This window comes from Haemaphysalis longicornis, unplaced genomic scaffold (assembly GCF_048455015.1).
Source record: "Haemaphysalis longicornis isolate Haplotype H1 unplaced genomic scaffold, Haemaphysalis longicornis Haplotype H1 scaffold_5, whole genome shotgun sequence".
NCBI lineage: Eukaryota > Metazoa > Arthropoda > Arachnida > Ixodida > Ixodidae > Haemaphysalis > Haemaphysalis longicornis.
The window spans coordinates 56,229,123-56,254,601 of record NW_027526385.1 but is presented as its reverse complement, the minus strand read 5'-3'; the positions used below and the strand labels follow the sequence as shown (position 1 = coordinate 56,254,601).

Sequence of the window (25,479 nt, the reverse complement as noted above, 5' to 3'; positions counted from 1 at the left end):
TTAAAGTGCCTGTCTATGAGCCTCATGCAGGGCAAAGACTTCCGCTAAAATTCAATTTGCCCCTTGAGACTCCTCCAGGCACACCGCTTTCTCCTCTCCCAGTGATGAACTTGACTGGGGACTTTTTTGGCGCACTGTTCTGTATATATGCTCTCCCTTTCCCGCCTGTCTGTACTGCCGATTCCCCACACCAGCAGGCATTCCGGTGTCCACCCTTAGGTGAGAAACTACGCTTGCTGGTGGCCTTTATTGGATTGTAACCATTCATTCATTAGTTAAGACAGTCGCACTTTTGTTGCAAATTACAACTGCAGCGACATCATCGGTGAGGTAATACAAACATGCCAGCATACAAGCAATGCATTGCAGCCTTTTGTCAGCGACTGCACAAACCACATTGCCTGCGACATCACAGGGGTAGAAAATCTGCATTAACGTGGCATGGCTGCCACTCTGATGTGGCAGTCTTTGTGCTGCAGGGTTTGGTTTATTCCAAACAGCGCCGTGGGTCTGTTAACAGGGGAAGAACAACATATTGCACAAGTAGCGATGCCAAAATGACTTTATTGCGCAAAAATGTAAAACACTAAAATGTACATAAACTCTGGACGAACATGATGTGTGGGGCAGCCTCGGGCGATAAGCAAACATAATATCAAACTTTTTTGCAGACGATTGTTTAATTCACGCCCCTGTAACTAACGCAAACGACCAAATCAAAATTAATTGATGTCTGCAAGCCTCGCATAATTGGTGCGCCCAGTGGGGGATGAAAATTAACTTCTCAAAGACAAGGTTCACCCTTCTAACCAAGAAGAAATCTGTACTCTCTTACGATTCAACTTTCTGACCAGAACACACAGCTTTAAATAACTACGAGTGACTATTACCAACGATATGGGGTGGCACACCCATGTTGAGGAGGTGCGTTCAAAAGCCCACAGAAAGTTGTTTTACTTGAGGAAAAAACTAGAACACGCTCCTAAAGATGTTAAATTACTTGCATATAAGACATTTATTCACCCTATTTTGATGATGAAGTCGAGGTTTAATGGCGCAGGAACTTTTCGGTTATAATGCGCCAAACACAAGGTACGAAGATATCAATGTAAGTTAAAAGTTTTGCTCAAGGTATCAAATATAGAAATGATTATTTTTAAAAACTGTTCCGCGAGCTGAAGTAGCTAAAACTGGTGTAAAAAGCCAGTGTCTAAAAAATTCAAAAACTTTAGTCAAAGGCACCATTGGTTCATCACTAAGTAAAAGCATTGGGTGTAAGGGTATACAAAAGGTGTATAAAGCTCTAAAATGTCTTATGCGGGCCGCTTCTGAATATGGACCACTTATTAGGATATGCAGTACAGTAAGAGGTTCTCCGCAGTGCTCGCAAATGGGTTCCTCTTACTTTTTCAACAGGAAGCCATGTGTCAGCAGTGTGACCTATATGCAGCCGGCACAAAATAACCTCGAAGAAACGATCTTGGTGTCTACAACTTTTCCATTCAGATACGCAAGGTTTGACTAGATGTAATTTATGTCTGGTTTGTTTATCCCATTCAGACTGCCAGTACAACTTTATTGACTTTCGTATGCTGTTTCGAACGCCCTATTTTGGAGTATGCGTCTGCCGTATGGAGCCCTCCTCAGCAGTCACCGCGTGATAAACTAGAAAAAATTCAAACGCTAGCAGTGCGCTTAATTTGCTCACGGTACTGCAGGACCGAATCTGTCACAAATTTGTTAACATCATGTAAACTAGAACTCCTGCAAGTGCGCCGCGAAAAGCAAAGGTTGAAACTCCTGTTTCAAATGATAAAAGACGAAGTGAAAAGACGAAGCCGCATACATACAACCCGCCCCCAAACGGGGAGCTTGGTTGGACCACAGTAACCCAATAAGGCCTTTTTGGGATCGTCTAGACTGGTTTAAAAATTCTTTTCCTTATACCATAGAAGTGTGGAATAGACTTCCAGAGTATGCTGTTGCTAGTTCCAATGTCAAAGCGTTTGCTAGAATTGTTCTATAGAATTGTTCGCTAGAATTGTTCTACCAGCAACACGAAACCTAACGTATGTTTTGCCATTGTGTATTTTCTCGTTTGTACTCCTCCCTGTAATGATCTTCAAGCGAGGGTTGCAGTATCAATAGATAAATAAAAAAACTGTACACACAAACGGTTACAAAAGACATTCACTCACGATGACAAGGAAGAGATACAGTGGACAACCAAAAACAAAGCCCCGTGTCCTTGAGGGCAGCCAAAGGGTGTCATGTAGCCAAAGACGACGCAGCTGTCTCGAAGGAAAAAAAAAAACAAGTTTATTGGAGCGAAATTGTGCTCCCCTAACAACTCAAAGAATACACAGGCGGCGAAACTGCAGTCAACAAAGTGACGTGTGTAGACTGGTGTCGACGATTCGAATGCCATGGCATCTGCTCTGCAGGCTTGTATCTCTTGGCGCGAGTGTTTCCGGAACCGTCGATTTACATCCAGAACATTGTAGATCAAAGAAGATCATTCTGGGCTAGTGACGTTAGGGCGAGACAGTCTGCTTATCGGAATGCGATAGCCCATGCGGCATAAAAATAAAGAAAGGAAGACGCGCCTCACTTGAGATGCAGATAACACAGCCGGGCATGGCCAGGCAGCAAAAACAAACAAACTTGTACATGGTTCGCGGCATTACCCCCCTCTATGAGTGCATCGACCCGATGCTAAAATAACAGACCGTCCAAACAACAAGTACAAAAAAGTCCGTCATCTTGCATAGTAAGGTTTCAAGCGAACCATGTGGACGACGTGGGGCCGCGTGCGTCCTCGTGATGTTCCGGAATCACCACCGGGGATCACCTTGTAGGCAAGTTGGCCGACACGTCGTAGAATCTGGCAGGGTTTGAAATACAGTCGCAGAAGCTTCTCAATTAGTCCGTGTCGTCGGATGGGAGTCCAAACCCAAACACTATCCCCTGGGTGGTACTCGACGTCTCAGCGTCGGAGGTTGTAGCGCCCGGCATCCACCAGCTGCTGGTCCGTTGTACGAACTCGAGCGAGCTGGCGGGACTCCTCCGCACGCTGAAGGTATCCTTGGACGTCGGGGTTGAGGTCGTCGTCTTCTACATGCAGAAGCATGGCATCAAGCATCATAGTCGGCAGTCTTGCACAGACAAGCTCGAACGGCGTCATCTGCATAGTTTCCTGGATAGCCGTGTTGTACGCAAAGGTGACATACGGGAGCACTTCACCCAAGTCTTGTGCTCAACATCGACGTACATTGACAGCATATCCGCGATAGTCTTGTTCAGACGTTCTGTTAGTCCGTTCGTTTGGGGGTGGTAAGCAGTCGTTCTTCGGTGATCCGTGTTGCTGTAGCGCAAGATTCCTTGCATAAGCTCCGCAGTGAAGGGCGTTCCGCGGTCGGTGATAAGAACTTCAGGGGCTCCATGTCGCAGCCCAACTTGGCGACTTCGTGTGCAGTCCCCCTCGGAAGACCGGCGGTCTTTGTGTAGCGCGTCAAGTAGTCTGTCGCTACAACAATCCACTTGTTCTGTGATCACCATGTAGGGAACGGGCTTAGAAGATCCATTCCGATCTGTTGAAAGGGCCTTGACAGGACGGCGATCGGTTGCAGAAGTCCAGCGGGTCTCGTCGGTGGAGTTTTTCGTCACTGGCAGTCACGGCAACTCCGAACGTAGTGGGTGACGTCGGATGTAAGGCGGGGCCAGTAGTACTTGGCCTTGATTTTTCCAATTGTGCGGGCTGTGCCGAGATGTCCAGAAGACGGGTCGTGGCACGCTTCCAAAATTTTGTCACGAAGGTCTGCGGGGATGACAAGAAGGTAATTCGTTCTCGTTCCGGGGCTGAAATTCTTCACGAGGACATTTGAGGCTGAATGCTGGTAAGTTCCGCTTGAACGCCCTAGGCACGGCGACATTGCGTCCTTCGAGGTAGTCTATCATGACCCGCAAGTCGGGGTCGGCACGCTGCTGGGTGGCTAGGTCGCTCTCAGTCACGACTCCGAAGAACGCGCCGTCTTCATTGGAGTCTTGTGGTGGTGGGTCAACGGGTGCGCGGGACAGGCAGTCGGCGTCGGAGTGTTTCCTGCCGGATTTGTAGACGACTGTAACGTCGAACTCCTGCAGGCGCAAGCTCCACCGCCCAAGACGGCCAGAGGGGTCCTTCAAATTGGCAAGCCAACACAGCGCATGGTGGTCTGTTACAACCTTGAATGGCCTTCCATACACGTATGGGCGAAATTGTGAAATGGCCCATATAATAGCCAGGCACTCTTTCTCAGAGGCAGAATAGTTTTTCTCCTCTTTCGACAGACCACGGCTGGCATAGGCGATTACCCTTTCGCAGCCGCTTTGCTTTTGGACAAGGACGGCACCCAAGCCTATATCACTGGCGTCCGTGTGCATTTCCGGTTTGGCGTTTTTGGCGAAATGAGCGAGCACGGGAGGGTTTCACAGGCGTTGTTGCAGCTAGCAGAATGCTTTGTCTTCGTTGTTTTCCCAGGCGAAAGGGGTGCTATCTTTTGTCAGGCGCGTGAGTGGCTCTGCAATGCGTGCGAAGTTCGCGACGAAGCGCCGATAGTATGCGCACAGTCCGAGAAATCTTCGCACAGCCTTTTTGTCTTTCAGTCTGGGGAAGTTTGCTATGGCTGATGTTTTTGCCGGGTCAGGAAGGACTCCTTGACGTGTCCTTGACGCGTTGACGTGTCCCAAAAACTTGAGTTCCTCGTAAGCGAAGTGGCACTTTTCAGGCTTCAGCGTTAACCCCGACATGCAAATAGCCTCGAGTACAGACTCCAATCTTGCGAGGTGTTCGTCGAAATTTCAGGAGAATACCACAACGTCATCGAGGTATACGAGACAGGTGTGCCACTTGAGGCCAGCTAACACAGTGTCCATGACTTTGTGCACGGCGCCAGCAACGTTGCAGTCGGGCACTGTGCGTCGTCGTCTTCTCAGGGGCAGTCTCGGTCATGTCAGGTACGAGTCGCGCAGTGTAGCTGTCGTGTTCGGGAGTCTCAAAAGGGTTCCGTTGGGTCGTCGGGATGAGGGCATGTCGTGAATCACGGTCTTCGGTGCGCCCTTGCGTCGTTGGAGGGTTTTCGTTTTTCCGCTGTTGCGCAACTTCACCCCCAGATGTTGCCGCCTTTAGTTCCCCCGCGTGGGCTGGGGGACATTCCACGGGTGAAGTCAGCATTGCTGCGGCGATTCGGCGATTGGTACGGGTACGGCTACAGCGAGCGGTTGAAATGGGCTGGGCCACGGCTTGTTTGAGAGATACTCGTCGATCTCACGTGGTCATTGACCAGGGAGAGGGCGAGGTGCGTCGACGGAGGATCCTCGCAAACCTAGCCTCTTGTAAGGGCAGTGGCGGTAGATGTGGTCGGCCTCTCCGCAGTGGTAACACAGCGGCGATTATCGGGCGTTTGCCACACCTCGGTCTTCCTTGGCGCCTGGTTTCGGGTTACAGAGGGTCGTGCGGGTGACATTGGGTGGCGGTACGGCAGGGCCTCTTGACTACGTGTTGGAACAGGGCGGGGTCGACGAACAGCCGCGGAGTAGGTCATGGCCTCTGGCTCGCGGGGTGCTTCAGACGGCATAGAAGTTACCAAAGCCTGCTGTAACTCTTCCCAGATCACGTCAGTCAGGGAAGCGAATTGAGGTTGTGGCTTGGTCGTCGGGAAAAGTTTCCGCAGCTTCTCCCTCACCACTTCATGGATGGTGTCGCGTAGCGAGTCTGAGTTAATAGCGCCGGCACCAATCGTCTCCGAAACCAGCGCATTGATTGGGCGGTCGTACTGCCTCGTTCGGATTTCGAGCGTCTTCTCCATCACGGCGGCTTCAGACGCAAATCCGGACAGTCTTGGGGGGGGGGGTTGCGAACAAGGCACGCGAAGAGCTCTTGCTTCACACCTCGCATCAGAAACCATAGTTTCTTTTCCTCAGTCATTTCTGGGTCCGCATGGCGAAAAAGTCGCTTCATCTTCTCGACGAAGATCATGACCCTTCGTTGGGGTGCTGCGTTCGAGTTTCCAGCAAAAGCGTTGCGCGTTCTTTTCTGACCACGATAGTAAAGGTCTTCAGGAACTCTTTTGAAGTGAGCCAAGTTGGTCAAGGAGCTCTCGTGGTTCTCGAACCAACTGAGAGCTGAATCTTTAAAGTAAAAGAAAACATGCCGGAATGTTTCTGCGTCGTCCCACCCATTGAAGATCCAGACGCGCTCCAGTTTCTCCAACCATTCTTCTGGATCTTCTGCGGGGGCTCCTCTGAAGGCTGGCGGTTCCCGTGGCTGCTGCAGGACGATTGGTGATGCTGCTTCTTGCACTATGGTGGTGGTTCCAGCGGTCGTTCTTTTTGGTCTGTCTGGCAGGAGCTGGCCGTCTGGCTGTTGCTAGTTCCAATGTCAAAGCGTTTAAGTGTTCGCTAGAATTGTTCTACCGGCAACACAAAACCTAATGTTTTGCCATTGTGTATTGTTTTCTTGTTTGTACTCCTCCCTGTAATGACCCTCAAGTGAGGGTTACAGTAAAAATAAATACATAAATAAATAAATAAAAAAAAACTGTACACACAAATGGTTACTAAAGACATTAACTCACGACGACAAGGGAGAGATACAGTGGACAACCAAAAACAAAGCCCCGTGTCCTTGAGGGTAAAAAAAAAAAAAAAAGACATCACAACGGGCACAGTGCATTCTAAAACAATTGCGGTGTGTGCCCCGCAACAATTTGGGGACAATGCAGGAGCCCGAAATCAAGCTCTGAAATTTGTCAGTCTTGCTGCTTTTCCCCTACTGGTTTCAAATATGGCATTATTTTTTTAGTTGGTCAATTAGTTCCCGAGATCTGTAATCTTTACATTTTCCCACACTATGAACCCTGGTAAGTGCAATAAGAAAATCGTTTTTTTGAAGCATCACTTGGAAGTAATTTTACAGCTCATTAAACTTCAGTGTTGGAAATGGGCACTCAAAATGGTTCCTTGCCACTGGTGCCACGAAGGTTTAATGAGCTGTAAAATTAGTTCCAAGTGATGCATCGAAAAACCGATTTTCTCATTGCACTCACCAGGGTTCATAGTGTCAGAAAATGTAAAGAATACAGTTTTATGACCAACACAGTTTTGTGTATTGTTCCTCCAAAACTGGTTAATTACCTCTAATTATCTCAGGAACTGATTGACCCACTAAAAAAATAATGCCATATTTGAAATCGGGGGGGGGAAAAGCAGCAAGTCTGACACAAATTTCACAGAGCTTACGTAAAAATTAAAAAAAGTTTTTTTTTTTTTTTAAGAACAGTGCCCCCCTTAATGGCGCTAGAAAACAACGTGCGAGGGGGGGTCGGTTCAACACTCCTCATCCGAGGATAGCACAGCTGCGCCTCTGATCACTGCAGTGGTCACCGATCACTGATCACTGGGCAGTGGTGAAACGCCTCGAGCCGCTGCCCGCCTGCGTGGTCGGGACCTGGATGGGCGGGGGGGTGTCGAGTGCCGAGTCGGGGATGCCGGGGCCGAAGGTTGCAGCGGCCCCCTGTCAACGACTGGACCGGCGGGGGATCCCCCTGCAGTCACGGGTACAAAGGAAGGAGTCAATTGAAAGCACCACGTGAAGCACCCACGCGACTGCTAGCATGTTCCAGTTATCGGGCAGAGTAACTCCACGAATCCATTCACGAATGCTCACCTGTACTCAAACTCACTTGCACTTGCATCAAACTCAAACACGAGCAAGTGACTAATGAAATGCCACGACTAAAAGCACGTCTAATCCCCAGTTTGTGCAGACCAGCAAATGCGCGATAACTCGCGACTACAAAACCTATCATCGGTCCCCGGTCACTCGCGAGTTCTTGTGGGCGCGTTCGCTATCACAAGTGAAAACTCATTAGTGCTCACGAGATATGCATGCTCTTGGGAGCATGTGCAAACTCGCTTGCCAGCACACATACCTACCATGCCATCTCGCCCAACTCGTACATGTTGAGCAAGCAGCCAAGCAGGGCTCATGGCACCAAGAAATAGTGAGACGCACGTGCACTCAGGAGACTGGCCATGGTAATTTTAGGGTAAGCCCCCTTACAGTCGCCTCAACAGGCAGTCTAAGCTACGAACAGCATAAAACAGGAGGCCTTACACCTGTGCCAAACTACTCGCACCACTGCTGTGAAGACCATTTTAGGGTCGCAAAACAGTGAGCGTGCGGGCGCACTGAAGGCGTTTTACGTGCACATCATGAAAACAGCTTTTCTTTTCAGAGGGGGAATTTCATGGGGCGCACGGTAAAACTGGCCGTCATGGAGACCTTGTTGACAAAATATGCAGCAACTAACGATCACTGAATTCTAGCCAACAATGAACACTATTACACGGCACATTTTTCCATTTCGTGTGACCTGCTGCACCTGCCCAAGAACAAAGGCAACAACAAAAACCAGGCTTAATAAATAACAGAGCAGACAACACCACGCGCCAAGCTCACGACCACATTTCAAGTCACACGCACTGAAATTTTTGCTTCAACACGTTCAGTCTTGAGAAACTGGTCACTGCAGTGTTACAGACAAACGGGCAACTGTATGGCAGTTGCTGTTTTTAACTTGCAATGGGCTATGGGGGGACTCCTGGGCACAAAACAGCTTCTCAACCCCACTAGCAGCTGGCCACCCTGGTGTATTCAGATGTAGCATGCCTACAAACTGAAGAGACCGAACACTTTACAAGTAGAGACCCCCCAAAAGCCTGTTCCGATTGGCTTCCAGCGTAGCCGCCAAGGTGAAAGCTAATCAAGAAGGGCCCTTTTACTACCACCTTGGTATGATGGGAGTGCCCAGCAATGCACAGAATAGTAGCCTTGATGGCTTTTACCACCGAACATTGGCACCTACCACAAGAGTGGCAGTCCAACTGTACTCAAAACTTCGACCTCTTGAGAACACTATTTCCGCATAGCCTGCCTAAAAAGAAAGCAAGATGCGAAATACAATAGCTGAAATACGCACGTGGACGCCGGAAGCAGTCAGCAAAAAACGGCAATTTTGAAACCGAAACTGAGAAGAGCGCGGCCATTGAAGTGACGTTGCAGCCGTCCAGCGAGTGGCCGGACGGTCAGCAGCTCGGGAGCAAGCCTGTGCACAAGCTCTACGCACACACGGGGCAGCAAATGGGTGAAGCCTTCGCAGCAGAGCTGGACCAGTTTTCCAGCTGCGAGGCTGGCCAGAGGAATAGGCCCCGGCCGGCTGGAGTGTCGCAGGCGCGTCATGGCTGTTTACGCGATACACCGGCAGGTGCAGCGTGGCCCGACTGATTAACGAGGCGTTTCACGGGGCTACCACTCGTGTCCCAACTGATTTGGGGGTATTTACTACACATTAAAAATAAATTTGGTAGAGGTGAAACTTTAGTGCAGTTGGCCTTTAAAGTGGCTGTGAAGGCACCACAGCTTGGGTCAATTTGAAAGAGCTATCCAAACTCTCAGCTCCATTCCATCCACGAAAGAGGTTTTTAAAGGGGTACCTACACCAATTTTCGGGGTTATATTATTATATAGTTTCATTCCTTAACTCAACATAACACCCCTGGCGAAGTATGAATGGCCTGCGACGTGTGGAACTTAATCTCGATTTGACCTCATTTACCGTGCTTACAGAACAGGATGGGGAGTGGCACACAGGGAATCGACAGCAGCGAGACGTCACCCCATGGTAGGAAAAACTAGCGACTCAGCCGAGATTTGCCTACGGTTGGCAGGAATTTGTGACGCCACTTCACGTGTGGCTCTGCGGAGTCAGTGGGCGGCCCAGCTCAGTGCCGGCAGGCCAGCCAATGGCACAGGTGTCAGCGGTCACTGGAATCGCACCAGGGAAGAAAAGAAAGCTCCACATGCAGGAAAGGAGCAAATGATATAGTAGCTGAGAATCTGAACAGAAGTCACCATCCGTGCCTCTTCTGGAAGCGGCCATCAAATATCCACCGTGACGGTAGGCCTAACGCCTTCAGAGGAAAGCAATGCCTCCGCCGGCCTTCGCAGTGTTAAGACATCTGCGCGAGACGGTGAGCTCGTGGCCTGGTTCTGCCATTGATGCCCTCTGGGCTCAATAAGGGAAGGGGGGAGGGAGGGGGGAGAAAAAACAAAAGAAGAGAGATAGAGAAAAAAAAGAAACCAAAGCACGATTTTCAGGCGATTCAGTGTAAATAATCGTGGCCTTAAATAGTCGAGCTGCTGCTTCAGCCACTAGGCTGCGATAAATGAAAAATTTGGTATCAGTACTTCTAACGAAAAAAAAATGCTAGAAATATTGAAATACCTTCAAGTTTTGCCCTGCAGTGACGTAGTATGGGCAGGAGAGATGTTAGTATATGGGCCAGCACAAAAACACTGTTACCTGTGTGTTCACTACACGTTAGCATTCACATGATGCGATCAAACGGAACTACAGGCCCTACTACAGTTGTCCAGGCTTGTTTCTTGGGAGTGGCTTCGGTCAGCGGCTGGGCAACGCAGAAACAAGATTCCCGGACATCACGAAGAAATCGCCAAAAAGTGGCTGGGAGTAGCACTGCTTTGTCTTTTTCTAGACATCTCAATTATTACTGTTGAACTTCACTATAACGAAGTAGTGTCGGGGCAGTAAATTAGTTTGTTATATCCGATATTCGTTGTAACCGTATGGGTAAAAATTGGCTTCAGCAAATTGGAAATCTGGCTATAGCAAAAATTTCACATAAAAACTCTATGCCAGGCTACAAACCCATTATAAGCGACGTAATTACTACCTGCCTCCTTGTGGCATTTCAAACTAAATAAACCAGAACATGAGAACCTGAAATTACAAAACAATGTCCGTTATACAAAACGGGCCTGTGGTATTATTCATTCGAAGTAGGATGCGATCTTTGTCAGGTGGCTTTCCACAGCACCGAGCAGGATGAAGTTTTCCCACAGTGTCCATGCACGAAAGAGCTTTTTCTACTTCCACAGTTTTGGACGTCAGGAGTTTTTCCAAGTAGCTTATCAGCCTTTCTAAAATATTTCTTCGTTATAGGCGATATCGGGGTGCGGTTCTTGTGGTTTCGGTTTCGTTATAAAAAAAGACTAGTGTCATTGAAATAAAGCGTAGCTAACCAAATTTGTTTTTATTTCGCTATAGCCGATAATACGCTATATCAGTGTTCGTTATAACGAGGTTCCACAGTGGTTTTGAATTTTGCGATAAAAATGGTACTATCACTGAAATCTGGACACAGCAGCCTTTTTAATGAACCTTACCTCATATTTTATCTTCGCGGCCCATTAAATAAATGTAGTCGTAAATTTCTGGCACCTATATCTCACAACTAAGTTGAAGCAACATCACAGCGTGGGGATGGCACCAAAAAGGTAAGTAAGCAAGTTGGCCCAGTCGGAAAGTATTCGATTGGGGTGACGAAACTGCACTCACTTCTACAACTTGGCCAGTCACTGCCATTATAGAGAGAAAATGGTCTTTAATGAAACTGACAAGGTTAGCTTGGCATAGAACCTGACTTGCAACGCCAGATGATAAAAAAATGAACATGATAACGAAAGATAAGGTGACGATGATGATGATACTGCTGTTTTGAACGTTGCTGCACATCCTCACAGCCAATGCCAGAAACAGAACCCAGAGGCATTGTCAGAAGAAAGTGTAGCTGTAAAAACTAAAGCCATTCCACTCAATGTTTTAAAGCTGTCGCGAGTGCAGAGCAGTGATTCGCCCTAATGGGCTGTAGCGCCGTTATTTGCTCACCGCTACCACCCAATGCAATTTAAAATTCCCGCCTTCGCAGTGCTCGCACGCCCCCTGCCTGAAACTGTGCCAGTAGGAGTTTTTTTTTTTTTCCTTGTCCTTGCTTTTCCTCTTGGCTGTGTCTAGCGTTCCGTCCAGACGGAACGGAGCTCTGCGGGTTATCCTTCCGTCCAGACGGAATGCAAATGAGAGCTTAGCGTTCCGTCCAGACGGAGCCGGCGTGAAATTTGTACAGTTCCATCTAGACGAAACCAAAACCGGCTGATTAGACGCCATGCTCACTGTTCAGATTTGGTGTAGAGGGTGCGCCTCCGACAATGGCACTCTTGTACCGGGTTCGATTCCCCTCGGACATGCTTTATTTTTTTTTATTTTTTTTTTGCGTGGTTGTGCCAGCGTTTAGTAACACTTAACTACGAGAGCAGTCGGTCTTAATTTTGCACTCAACCGGCCGCTCCGCTACCGCTCACTAGAGCCAAGGCCGACGTATCCATCGCCAGAGTTCCGATCATCTAGTTCGTAATGGTTATTAATTACGGTTATTCTTGCTAGTCAATAGGCAGTTTTAGCATATCGTTACCGTGTTCGCGTTACCGTTTACCGTGTTACCGGAAGCGCTGGCGACGGTGAATCCTGTGCCGGTAAGTTACCGTTCGCGGTAACTCTCGCGCTGCGCAGTCTACTCCCGCAAACACGGTAAACGGTAACGTAACCACGATAACGATGTGCTAAAACTGCCTAATAGGCAGTTTTAGCATATCGTTACCGTGTTTACATTACCGTTTAGCGTGTTGTGAGAGTCGACTGCTCATAGTGAGAGCTACCGCGCACGGTAACTTACCGGCACAGGCTTCACCAGGCAGTTTTAGCATATCGTTACAGTGTTTACGTTACCGTTTACCATGTTTGCCGGAGTAGACTGCGCAGCGCGAGAGTTACCGCGAACGGTAACTTACCGGCACAGGCTTCACCGTCGCCAGCTTTTCCGGTAACATGGTAAACGGTAACGCAAACACGGTAACGATATGCTAAAACTGCCTAATGAGCGGAAGGGGGTCGTTCGGCTGAGTAAATATCAAGAAAGACTGGTCGCGCTGCTCGTTGTGAAGCGGGCGTGCTCGAGCTTGGCGGTTCGTTTGACGGCCGATCATCTCATTGACAGTGATTATAAATCAAATGCGACTCTGGCTAGTCAATGAGCGGAAGTGGTTTGACCAGTTGGGTAAAAAATAACACGCGATCGGACTAATACCCTAGTACACGGGCACAGTTCACCACGGTCAAGCGAACCGCAGTTGGCTGCGTTACACGACAAACGAAACTGCGGTTGCCCCGCTAACCGTGGTTAATGCATACCAATGCACACTGAGCTCGGCCACCTCAGTTCGGTCACCTGGCGTTCGGAGCACCTGGCGTTCGGAGGAGACGAAGGTTCTCAAATAGCGGGCGCCCCAAAGCTGCCCCCAAAAGGCGCTTGCGTTCTTTAGTCGCGCTGACTGCGAGAGCGACGCAAAGTGAACTAGAATACTTAAGTATTCTAGTTCACTCTAGCGCGACTGCCAGCCAGCAGCGGCTCGTTTCCCGGTTCACCCGATCAACTACGACAAAAGCCGTGCCAAATTTGTCAATTCTGCGCGTCGTTCGCCAAAGCAGGCAATCATGGTGAGTTTTCAACGCTCGGAAACGATCGGCGTGCACGTCGGCCGTGCCTGCAAACATGCCGGCGTGCCTGCCCGCACGGAACTGAAACCGGCTCGAAACGGCACAGACCACGGCAGCAACAGCTTGTCGTTGCTCTTCGAAATCAAACTGATCGCGGAAAAGAACTTCCACATGCGAGAAAGTGGATGTTAGTGTGGTGAAAAATTGTGTTATAGATTGTAATTCGCAGTTTTAGAGATAGCGGCGGTTCGGCGGTCAAATATCCACCGCGATGCTAAGCCTAAAGTTCCCAACACCGAGCAAACGCGAGAAAACCAAGCCGGTTGCGAGCTGTTGTGGAAGCCCCTCTCCTAAATCTCGCCGCGTGCGAGTGCGTTGCGTTTGGATCTGAAGCGACTGTTTTAACGATATTTCCTTTTGTCTACACTGCTTCCATTTTGATTTTTATTGTGAAGTTAAAAGTGTGTTAATTTATTTTTGTTACGCTCACAACCAAGTGACCGCGCACAATACACTTAAAATTTCACGTGTAACAGCCAAAACCGCAGTTTGCGATAACCGCGGTTAAGGTTTAGTAACCACGGTTAGACTTAACTGGGGTTACTTCCGCCGAGTTTCCATACAAACTCTTACTCTGTCAAACGGAACTCCAAGCCGCTACCTCGACCACGCCCGCTTCACAACAAGCAGCGAGAGCAGTCTTTCTTAACATTTACCCAGCCGAATGAACCGCTTCCGCTCATTGACTGGCCAGAATAACCGTTAATTAGTGATCACCATTACGAACTACAGATCGGAACTCTGGCGATGGATACGTCTGCCTTGGCTCTAGTGAGCGGTAGCAGAGCGGCCGGTTGAGTGCAAAATCAAGACCGACTGCTCTCACCGGGTCAATTGTAAAGTGGGCGCGAAGTTAGCTGTTACTAAACGCTGGCACAACCACGGGAAAAATAAATAAATAAATAAATAAAAGATAAAGCATGTCCAAGGAGGATCGAACCCGGTACAAGAGTGCCATTGTCGGAGGCGCACCCTCTACACTAAATCTGAACAGTGAGCATGGCGTCTAATCAGCCGGTTTTGGTTTCGTCTGGACGGAAGGATAACCCGCACAGCTCCGTTCCGTCTGGACGGAACTTTAGCACTTGTATATCGTTCCGTGAGGACGGAACGCTAGCCACAGCCTTAGTAGCCGTTCCTCCCACACGTGCTGGCGATGCACTGCCACTTTTTTTTTTGCTTACTACCGTAAAAACCAACCCAACAAGCATACCTAACGAAATGAATGCAGGCGCTGCCGGTTAATTTCGTATATTTTGCCTCAAATGTACCAGCAGTTTTCTTTACACTAAACAGCGGGGAGATGTATGACAAGTGCCAGCGGTGCATGAGCTTCGAGCGCTTATATAACTACATAAACCGCTTGGCTTTCGAAGGCGATCCCCTAAAGTGCACTGCACTTAAAACGCAAGCTACTGGTAAGAAGAAGAAGAAGAAGAGTAATGGCTGGGCCTTCAAAAGCGATCCAGCGGCGAGCCGACACCCACCTTCTGCGTTGGCCACGTCGGGCAGCACGACGATGGAGCGGCGCGCGACGGCCTCCTGGCGAAGCTTGCGTGCCGTGTCCAGCAGCTCCTGCATCTCACGGGTGGGTGCCCGGCCCGGCGTGCGGATGGGGGTGGTGGGGTTGTTGACGGCCAGGGCGGCTGCCTCTTCCTCCTCCTCGCGCTCCAGGCGGCGCAGGTCGAAGGCCACCTCGCTGGCCAGCTTCTTGTCGGCGGCCAGCATTTCGTTGACCTCGGACTTGTAGTCGCGCATCAGGTCCCGCAGGAACATCAGCAGCGAGCGCAGCAGCGGCGACTGGGCCGCCTCCAGCTTGTTCTTCAGCGCTATCACCACTGGGATCACATTCTCCACCAGGTTCACTCGCTCCTGGGAGGAAACAACGGCATGCGGTGGGTGCCATCCGTGCCCTGCGGCTGTTCTCGGCAATTGACAGGGAAGACAAGGGGCTCGTGCTTCAGTATGCACTCAAACCTTCCTGCTACGGCAACACTGCAAGCGGGTCAGTTGGTGCTGGGGTGGTTTTCTCATGTTTGTCCAGTTTGAAAACATCCGTTTCGCGTCCGCTTTATTGTGACGCACCTCCAGTTGTGGGCAGGCTTTGGGTGGACTTTTGCGCGACTGTTCTAGTAAACACATTTTAAATGACTAAACCTGCTTTAAACTATCTTTAATGTGTTTATTGTTCCGCCAGCGAACCAACAAGGTGACGAAAAATAGTCTGCTCCGAGAAAGTGCAGCTCACAGCTCCGACATGTTTGCACGGTGTCACATCCAAGCGTTCACTTTTAGTTAATCATGGCTTGCTCAAAACAGACACTTTTGAGACAGACCCAAACTGGACAAAACACTAGAATACTGCCCCCGATTCATGTTTTGCTGCGCTGAGCATTTGCAAGGAACGAAGATGAACAGAAAACACACATAGACGAGTGCTCGAGTATGCTCTCCGTCGTCCCTTGCAAATGCTCAGTGCAGTCACACATGGTTCTCACAACAGACGTAGCAAATATGACATATGTAGTAGATTCGAAATATTATTGGTCACATTTTTGTCAACAGGTGTGCTTTCATGCAAAGGCATTATGGGTTCCCCAGGCGAGCCACAGAGCAGTGAGGGATGCGCCCATTGCTCAAGCCCGCATTTCGGGGTCAATAAAACATGCTGACCTCTAAACTGACCTAAAAGATACCAAACCACTTTCATTTACGAAAACAATGCGCAGAATTGAGCTGGGAGAACATATTGGCATCGTTGGGGCTCGAACTAGGGCGTTCATTCCAAAACCCACAATTCTACCCCTGAGGTAGAACAGCGGGGCTCTTTAACACTAGCACAAAAAATAGGAGTTGTCCAGGAAAAGCAGTAGGTGGCACTGGAACGCAGAGGAAATGCCAGGCTTGTACCCACATGGGACAGGTATCTCGCACCGCTCACCTCGCATTTTATTTCTCCTTTTTACACCATTTTGCTCACACTTTGAGTACTAGCACGAAAGCAGCGTTCCATGTGGCATCGGCGTAAAATAGTGGTTAAGCCTCTTGTCCGTCACAACACGTCTGGATTTTTTTTGCGCCCATACCATGAATGTTTGTTCCCGTATGTTTTTTATTCTTTGATCCCCAGTCATTCCGTGTACCACCTGTCGGCCATTACGGGTGACATCTCTAGGCCACAATAAAACTGCATCTTTGAGCTACCGAGTTAACTAATGCTTTCGCATCAAAGTAATACACAACATCCAACATAGTAGCAGCTATACCAAAAAAATAGCTTTCTAACCACGCCATTACAATTAGCACTGCAAAAAGGGTAAAAAATGAAAATCCTCTCTCAAAACAATTCTCGAATGCAATCGTTAATGTGCACAGACTGCAAACGCCTCACAAACACTTCAAGTTCTCTTACACCATCCATAGGCTGCGAGTGGCCATTGCGTGAGGTACAGCCTTCGCGAACCTCTTATTTTAAACCAGCGATGCACACCTTCTCCCATGCAGCACACGTAAACGCACGTAAACGCAAGCACACGTAAACATAGTACTGATGCGTACTGCCGCTTGTACTGCGCGCACTTTGCTTGGTTTAGCTACACAGCACTACGGAGCTTTGGGGTTGTATCAGATGGTCACGTAAGACACCGTGCTTGCGTCATTCAGCCAGTGTCATATTTGTCGAGCGAGCACTACGTTTCACGAAACGATTATTTTCTCCCAAAACAAAAACAAGCCAGCTTTAAATACAGTCAGAAACAAACCAAAGGCAGAAAACGGCTTGCAACGGCATGGTGGTGCCATCTAGGTTCACTAATGGTAAACAAGGCTTCGGAATCGGCTGCACAGCAGTCGGTTCCCGTGATGTCATTGCGGACCATGAAAACACACAATTTAGCGGTAAAATCAAAATTTTAACCCAAATTGATTCATTTCTCAGTGGATACAGCATCATTTGTATCCGGAGAAGTGCTGGGGGCACTATAAAACATGAAATCTTTTGAATAAAACAAACTTGTATTTTGTCTTCATGGCTCCTTTAAACTGAGAAAAAAAATTTGAACTCAGTTTTTATTTTGAGAACTATTAAGCTTTTCTGTATGGAAATTTGCATATGCTTTATAGACATCTATTATACACATCCCGGAAAATTTCATGACAATAGCATAAAAACCAGTGAAGTTTAGCAGAAGACGTAGTTGGACACCTACGTTCACTATTTATCTAAACTTAACTAAAGATCACTTTTAACAAGATTTTATCTAGTATAGTCGGGAAGGTGACTGCTAACAAATTGTCCCAACCAAACAATCCAATTCATATACAGCATTCACGCAGCCACTGTAGGACTGTTTTTTCTTATGCTACAAATGATGATAAAAAGTACACCGCTGGTTTTTAAAGGGGCCATGCAGACAAAACACAAGTTTGGTTCATTCGATAGATTGAATCAACAGAATCATACCGACACCACTTTTGACGCACACTTTGCTAAAATAAGCTATAGAATTAGGAAAAAAGGGAATGGCCATGCGACCCACTCGCTCATTTCCCGCAACAGAACCTATGATGTCATATGCGCAGCTGCGAGACTGGCTGGGGCCGGAAAAAGCAAACGCAAATTAGGCAGGGCTCATAAGCTTGCCGAAGGAGCTATTTGCACTTAAATGCAATGCATATTCATTTTGTAGCAGGAAGAATAGTGGGGTAAACAATGAAAGTCACTACAACACACGTAAACGTCAGGGGTGGAACAGGGTCCATGGGTTTGGGAGCAGTCCTGGGAGCAGGCAAAAGTGCCTTTTGTAGCAGGCTTGGAGTAGCCAGAAAGGCATTTTTGGAGCAGGTTTGTAGCAGCCAGAATTGCCATATGGATTAGACGCAACACCATTTAACAGCATTATGCATGGTGCCTCCCTAATATCCGTAGAGGCCGCTGTGCAAGTCCCCTGCCAAGTACCTAATCTCTTATTCTCAGGCGTTCTACCACGCACTGGAACCTAATCTAAACCAGGAACGCAGTTCTTGTACTATATCTGGAGGTTTACAAAATGCGGAGTCATCTACTCTCAGCTCCAGCGTGTGCATTGCATTATTACCGTTCGAAGGCCAAACCTCAAGCAGAGAGCAGAAAGGGGTCAGATAACAGGCCTTGCTTCGTGTCCACCAAACGGCAGTGTTCATGTGACCCCACAGCGGCATTCCGTAAAACAAGGTGTTTGCTTGCATATTTTCCATCGAACAGCAGTTTCAGTGCGTGCAAAGTTGAACATAGCTTTTTCTTCACCCGTCACCGGGATGCAAGAGTTTACACACTTACGCCGCAGACAACGTACCTAACTAGAGCGTCTCAGAAGGCCCTATTAATATTAAACCATCCTCCAATAAGCAAAGCCAACCCCAAAGTTGAATTGAATTTAATTTAAGTTTATTTGTTCTTTTCTGAATACAGAAAAAAGAGGGGGGGGGGGCAGAAGGCAACCAGCATCTCTCCACCTAATTGCTAACTATTGTCTTTAAAGTTTTGCAACTTTTAACAAGAAAACAAAATTTTGAATGCACCAAAATTGTATTTAGTTTTTCTGGTCGCTTTAAACTGGAAAGATTTTTTTCACAGTTCGCTACTAATTGGACTCTCCAAACCGGTTTGCGAACCGGTTCAAGCTTCCAAACCAGTTCGGGCTGTGATTTTGTCGAACTGGAACCGAACTGGAATGAAATGAATTCTAAACCTGAACCGTAACTGAACCAGTATTTCTTTCAGTTCAAAACACTGATTATAGATGCATAAGCAAGGATATGACCCATTGCCCAACATGCCAACACGAGGACCAACGATGGCCGTGCCATGTGGCGCTGTCCTACGCATCAAGTGCAACTGGTTCACGCACACCGCACATACATGCGTGCGCAGCAGTGCCCGACCGCTGACGTCTGGCTGTGCAGGGACGGCTCAACCTGGCGCAAGTCACCTGGCCGCTCATGTCACACTCTTCCACTTTTCAGTCATGGTGCCCACCACACTTAACCGCCTGTAATGTAGGCTCATACTGCCGCATACGTGATCGCAACCAACATGAGAGGTGATGACGTCGCAATAGACCATGCGAAAAGCCGCTCCCCTGGAGTCGGCACTCACCACGTTGCTGAGCACGGCCCTGCGGATGACCTGCAGGCTGGCCCGGGTGGGGTCTTCCTCCTGGGCGGCGTCCTCGGCCGCCTTTGCGATGGACTGCAGCTTGATCTCCTGTGAGCAGAGCACCCACAGGGCGTCGTGCAGCATCTCGGGACACTGCTCCTCCATGCCCGGCGTGGAGCTGGGCTCCTCGGCGCAGGGCATCAGCACGCTCTGGGTCAGGTCCTGAGTCAGCTTGAACCGGTCCTCGTCAGTCATGTTGAGCAGCAGGAACCGGTACTGGGCCAGCCGCTCCTCCCGACCCACCCCAAACAGCCGCCGGTCCCGCTCCGAGGTCTCCACGATGCTCTCCGCCTGGCCGCCACCCGAGTAGCCGTTCAGGTAGCACATGCACTCGACAAAGCGCTGGTAGAATATGTGCGGCTGCCGCCGGCCCACGCACTCCACCAGGCCGAACTCTGCCAGCTCGCGCACCTCGGCCTCCTGGTCGGTCAGGACCGACAGGAGCCGGCAGAAGAGCCGCCCGCGCAGCTTGAGAAAGTCCTGCTCCAGCAGCTGCAGCAGGCGCGTCAGCACCAGGCTGCGGATGGCCCGCACGGGGTCCTTGAGGCAGCGCGTCACTGCGGGCAGGTACGGGTCCACCAGCAAAGCGTACCGCTTGCACATGTCCATCAGCACCACCACCAGGTTGGCGCGCATCATCGGGTCTGCGCTGCTCGCCAGCGCGTTGCCCATGGTTGGCACCGCGCTCTTGGCCAGCTTCTCGTTCTGCAGGCTCAGGGAGCCCATCACGATCACCGCGTGGGCGTGCACCAGCCGCGTCACCTGCGGGCAGCCGCCTCCCCGCAACATCCGGCGATACCCCTTATCCTCCGCGCCCGCGAAGCAGGACTGGACCAAGTGGTGGAGCTGGCGGGACACGATACGCGGGGCGGGCTGCGCCGCCTCCCCGAGCAGCACCAGGTGCCGCACGAGCTGCTCCTCCTGCGCCTCGAGGTCCCCCCCGGCTGCAAGCGTCTTGGAGAGGAAGGCCTGGCACTTGCCCAGGGCCTGCTTGCACCAGATCTCGACGGCATGCTCGCCCACTTCGGGGCGCTTCGGCTGCACACTGCGCTTGAGGCTGTAAAGGCACTGAACGGCGCCTGGGATGATCTCGGTGGGCAAGCTCAGCTGCTGCAGCTGGGCCTCCAGGTCGCCAATGAGCTCCGGCACGGCGCTCGGCGGCAGCTGCCGCGACACCTTGCGCAGCACGGCCAGCACGTGGTTCAGGGTCTCCGTGGAGGCGCTGGGGCCCCGCTCGCCCTCCCACTGCTGCTTCCAGTAGCCGAGCGCAAACTTCCCCTGGCCAATGTCGCAGCAGAGCGCCAGCTTGGACAGAAGCAGCCAGACTGAGGCGTCGTTGGGCCCGCCCACGTGGCTCTTCAGGTGCTGCAGCTGGCTGGTGCGGATCTTCTGCCCCCGGTGAAGCTCGAGCACGGCCTGCTGCAGGTACTTGTGGTGCTCCTGGAAGGGGCCCTGGGACACCTGCACAGGGGGGCAGGGCCCGCATTTGAACACCTTGAAAAATCCCACCATCAGCTGCTTTGTTTGCTCAGTTTGACTTCATAATTTACGCTCACAAGAACACTGAGGTCGTAACTTTTGTTTTTGCATGTGTTTTGTTCTGTGCTTTTATTCTCTGCTTCCCACAATACTCGCAGGTAACGGAATCTTAGCGGTGCTTGGAGGGACAGCTGGTTGTGGTAAAAAGGCCCAGGGGCAACTTCCATTGCTGTTCTTAACTCGTAACAGTGTACAGCTAAAGCCACCGTGATGTAGTCCTCCTGGATTAAGGAGTCTAGGCCCTGTGTGCGTTTTTGTTTTTACATTGGCACGGCTTGAATTCTGCATCTGCCCCAACACAATACCCATCCGGGAACGAGTTTCCTCCAAAACCAACCACACTGCCTTCTGGAAGGCCACATCTATACTGCATGCCGGCCACCAGAGTTACTCCATACACATCAGTAGCGAAACTCCCCGTAAGCCACATGTATCAAAAACCGGTTCGCAATTGGGCCCCCTGTGCTGGGGGAAAGAAAAAAAAACTAATGAAAGCTGAAGAGGTCAGCCCCATTAACGATAGCGCTTGCTACTCCAGGGGGGGGGGAGGGAAACGGGCAAGTTCACTAGCCTGTCATAAGTCTGCAGAAGTGGCGCTCAAGTTCTTACGGCTTCTGCCGCAAGTCATAAAAGAACCTGGAAACCCAAGTAAACATTACCTAATTTAACCCTTTCAGGGTCAATGGTGTTCATGTACGTCCCCTTCAAACACCTTAGAAATGGTCAATGACGTACATGTACATCATTGCTTGTATGTTTAAAAAGGTGCACCTTTTTCGGTCATTTTTCTTGCTCCGCATGTGCTGCCACACTGCGGAAATAGTGGAAATTTTTTTCTTGCACCGATGGCTCTTCTTTTCTCTTTCTAAGCTTTACTACAGCGGTGCGCCCGCTATCGCTTGTGCATCAGGTCACGTGCGGGCGCGCAGCAGCTGGTTTCGGTTTCGTCCTCCAGGCGCTTCCCGCTTTTACGCCCACGAAACTTTTAGATTTTTTCTTATGTTACTCATGAATAAAACATGCATATGGAACAACACAAAAAAATTTTTTGCCACTTCATGATCGCGCTAAAACAGATTACATTATTTTTATTGAAATAGATTTGTCCAAAGAATTTTTATCACCAATAAAAAAAACTGACTATGGGGGGTTGCACTTGGGTGAAAAATTTGACCCCCCAAGGGTCAATGTTTCTGTGTTTGAAAAGCATGCTTCATTTTATTAAGCAGTGTTATTAAGTAAATGTTCGCAAAGTTCAGTTTTTGCCCCCTAGGTGCCGCACCAATCCCCTCGGCTTCAACGAAGCAGGGGCCATAGAGTTACATGCCGATATATAGTAGAGGGAAATCTGGCACTGCAATCACGGGCGGCTACGGGCAGAGCCTGTGCAGCTGGTGACGCTCCTCGCCTACTTGGCTTATCTCCAAGACAAAATCGTGCAAGAAGCTTCTAAATAATCACTGACAAATAAATCTCAATTTTATAATAATAAAACAAATTTGAATAACCTTTTACAGTAATATCGTAGCTATTTTGCAGCCAGAGCCAAATTTTCAGCCTCTTTTTGAGCCGTGCCAGGGACAAGTATGACGTGCCTGCTCGGTACACGACGGAACGCTCGCTGAAGCGTGGCACCCCTAGACAGTGGTGCCATATTTGCCTTTAGTATATATTAGCATGAAACCCTAAGGCAGGATGAGGGCCTGGCCGAATTCTGAAGCAGAGCTGCGCAACCGGTGTGCGTTGAAGAACGCTGCCGGCCGCGAGTCGCCACTTGCCTGTGCGAGCAGGCGCCACCCGAGGGCGGCGTCGGCGCCCTGTCTGGGCCGGCAGAGGGGCTCCAGGATGAGCATGTCGACGGCCTCGACGGCCTTCTCCATGACCGAGTCCTCGGCGTCCAGCACCAGGGGCAGGGCCCCCGTCAGCCACAGCCGCAGCAGCAGCGCCTCCTGGGGATGGGCCTGCAGGCAGCGCGTCAGCGCCTGCAGCGCCTGCTTGCGCACCAGCAGCGCCAGGTCTAGGCAGCTCTCCTTCAGGATCTGCGCGGGAAGGCCCCGCACTCCCGCTGTGATGCGCAACTTCAACCATACACCCCAACCCTCCCCTACACCAACCTCGCCTACCGAAAGAACGTGTACAATTGAGCATTTTATGGGAGAAAAATCGCGGGTCTTGGGAAAAGAAAATTATCGCTGCTGCAGCTTGAAGATCAGTACGTGGTCAGAAAATTAGCTCCACGCTAGCATTCAAGCAAAACCAGAGATCACTGCGGTCACGCAATCCAGATTACATGGTTCATGCTGGTTTATACGAGGAAAACTCTAGGGTTTTTTTTTTTTTAAAGCACTTTCAGGGCTCTTAGCGTGGATATTCAAGGACTACATTGTCAGTTAGAAATATTAAGAGTGATGTTATGTCTAAATAAAACCAAAAATTGGGAACGTCACTGGAGTCAACATTTCGACAAGAGTACTTGTCTCCTGACCAGCCCCCCTTGTCAAAACGATAGCTCCAGAGACATTTCCTCCTACGGCGATTTCTCATGATTGCCTGTTAAAAAAGCAGGGATAAGCCCGTTCAGTGCTACAAAAAGCAAACTTTTAGTTCGTACAGAAGATTGACTAAAAACAATAATAATTCAGTCCCTACGTAGCTTCATGTTGCTTGCGTACTTAATAAAAATTGATTAAATTAAAGGATTTTCAGGGGTCTGTAAGGAGATCTGGACTTTCAAGGACTTGAAAACAAGATAAGGTGTCCAGTTATCAAGGATGCACATGATTTTCGAGTTTATCAGCTTTTGATGACAGCCAGGAATTGCACAAACTAGCTCATGCCACGTCACAGAGGCAGTCACAGTAAGCCACCACTCTTTTACCCGTTTTCTTTATTATCCAGCTTAATGCAGCAAACTCTTTCGAAGGAACCAGTATTTTGTTTTCCTGGCCCCCCAAAAAGAGGACAAACTTGACTGATGCATGTGAACTGAAGTTGAACGCAGCAGAGATGAAGGGAAAGAACAAACACAAGGGTGCGAAAAAGGGTGCATTTTGTGAAGTCTGCAATGACGCATCCAGAGCAGATCTTCAAGCGAACGCTAGTACGATGTTGAGTCTGCAGCGGACTGCAGAGCCCCTTGTTTAGTTTGCATTAAAAGTTGTGTCAGTACGATTCTAATGAGGAAATCTTTCCAATGCACCAACTTTGTGTTTCGTCTGCATTCCCTTTTTTTCTGATTATATAGCACCAAACACAAGTTCGATGCGTTCAAAAGATTGTCTCATTAGAATTATACTGGCACCACTTTTAATGTAAACTTTGCTCGAATAGGCTACGAAACTAGGAAAAAAAGGGGATGGCCATGCGACCCACTTGCTCATTTCTAGCACTAAAACCTGTTAATATCCCCAGCTGTGCAACTGGCTGAGGCCAGCAAAAGCAAACAATTGATTGATGGATTGATTGCAGGGTTTATTAACGCGCAACGCAGGCGATGAGGCGCGTCGTACTGGAGGGCTCCAGATTAATTTTGACCCCCTGGGGAACTTAAATGCGCGCCGAAATCTCGTACACACGGGCGTTTTTGCTTTTCACCTCCATCAGAAAAACGGCCGCCGCAGCCGGGAAATGAACAAGCGACGCCTTAACCACCGCGGCGGGTAAAAGTAAACACAAGTTAGGCAGGGCTTATAACCCTTTGCGACGCGCATTAGGTTGTAGCCGTCAGAAAAATTTGTAACTATCTGTGTGTGCTTTTGAAACCAAAATTTCACTTAAAAACCATGAACAACTTGATCTCGCAAGTAGTTAATAAATTAGGTCGTGTCATAATGGCAAACACGCCATCGCAAACAGGACCACTGCTGCAATAGAAAATGCATAGACATTATTGTGATCTGAAGCCCGTATATATTAAGGTAAGAGCTCAGTTTTGCTTTAGTAAACACGTTCTAACTAGGTACAAAAGGCAACACCAAGAACACCTATTCAACGCGCCATAGAACGCCGAGGCTTTCATCTGGCTCTCTTGTTTTGGTAAAGCATTGGTGGACGGTAAAGGCGCGACATTCACGAAATGGTAGTACCATTTCGTAGAGCGGGAAATGTGAATGCTGGCTGAGCGGTTTAAGTGGGAATGACAATGATTGCAACTCACAAAAATGGTCTTAGAAGTCGCGTTGAAAAGAGATAAGCTTGCAGAACAAGCTATTCTATAGCAGCAAGAATGGTACGGTG

The 25,479-nt window shown here is 49.2% G+C and overlaps 1 protein-coding gene across 1 annotated transcript in view; it reads right to left on the bottom strand.

The window, feature by feature from the left end:
- Positions 1 to 544: 544 nt before the first annotated feature.
- The window catches only part of LOC144138233 (condensin-2 complex subunit D3-L-like), a 33,047-nt gene continuing 8,112 nt past the window's right edge, over positions 545 to 25,479 (bottom strand). Inside the window, exons 2-5 of the mRNA XM_077670424.1 lie at positions 23,022 to 23,282; positions 19,645 to 21,165; positions 14,996 to 15,380; positions 545 to 7,580 (exon numbers count right to left, since the gene is read on the bottom strand). Of these exons, the coding sequence (XP_077526550.1) occupies positions 7,423 to 7,580; positions 14,996 to 15,380; positions 19,645 to 21,165; positions 23,022 to 23,282 (2,325 nt within the window). The 3' untranslated portion in view covers positions 545 to 7,422. The remainder of the gene's footprint in view (positions 7,581 to 14,995; positions 15,381 to 19,644; positions 21,166 to 23,021; positions 23,283 to 25,479) is intronic.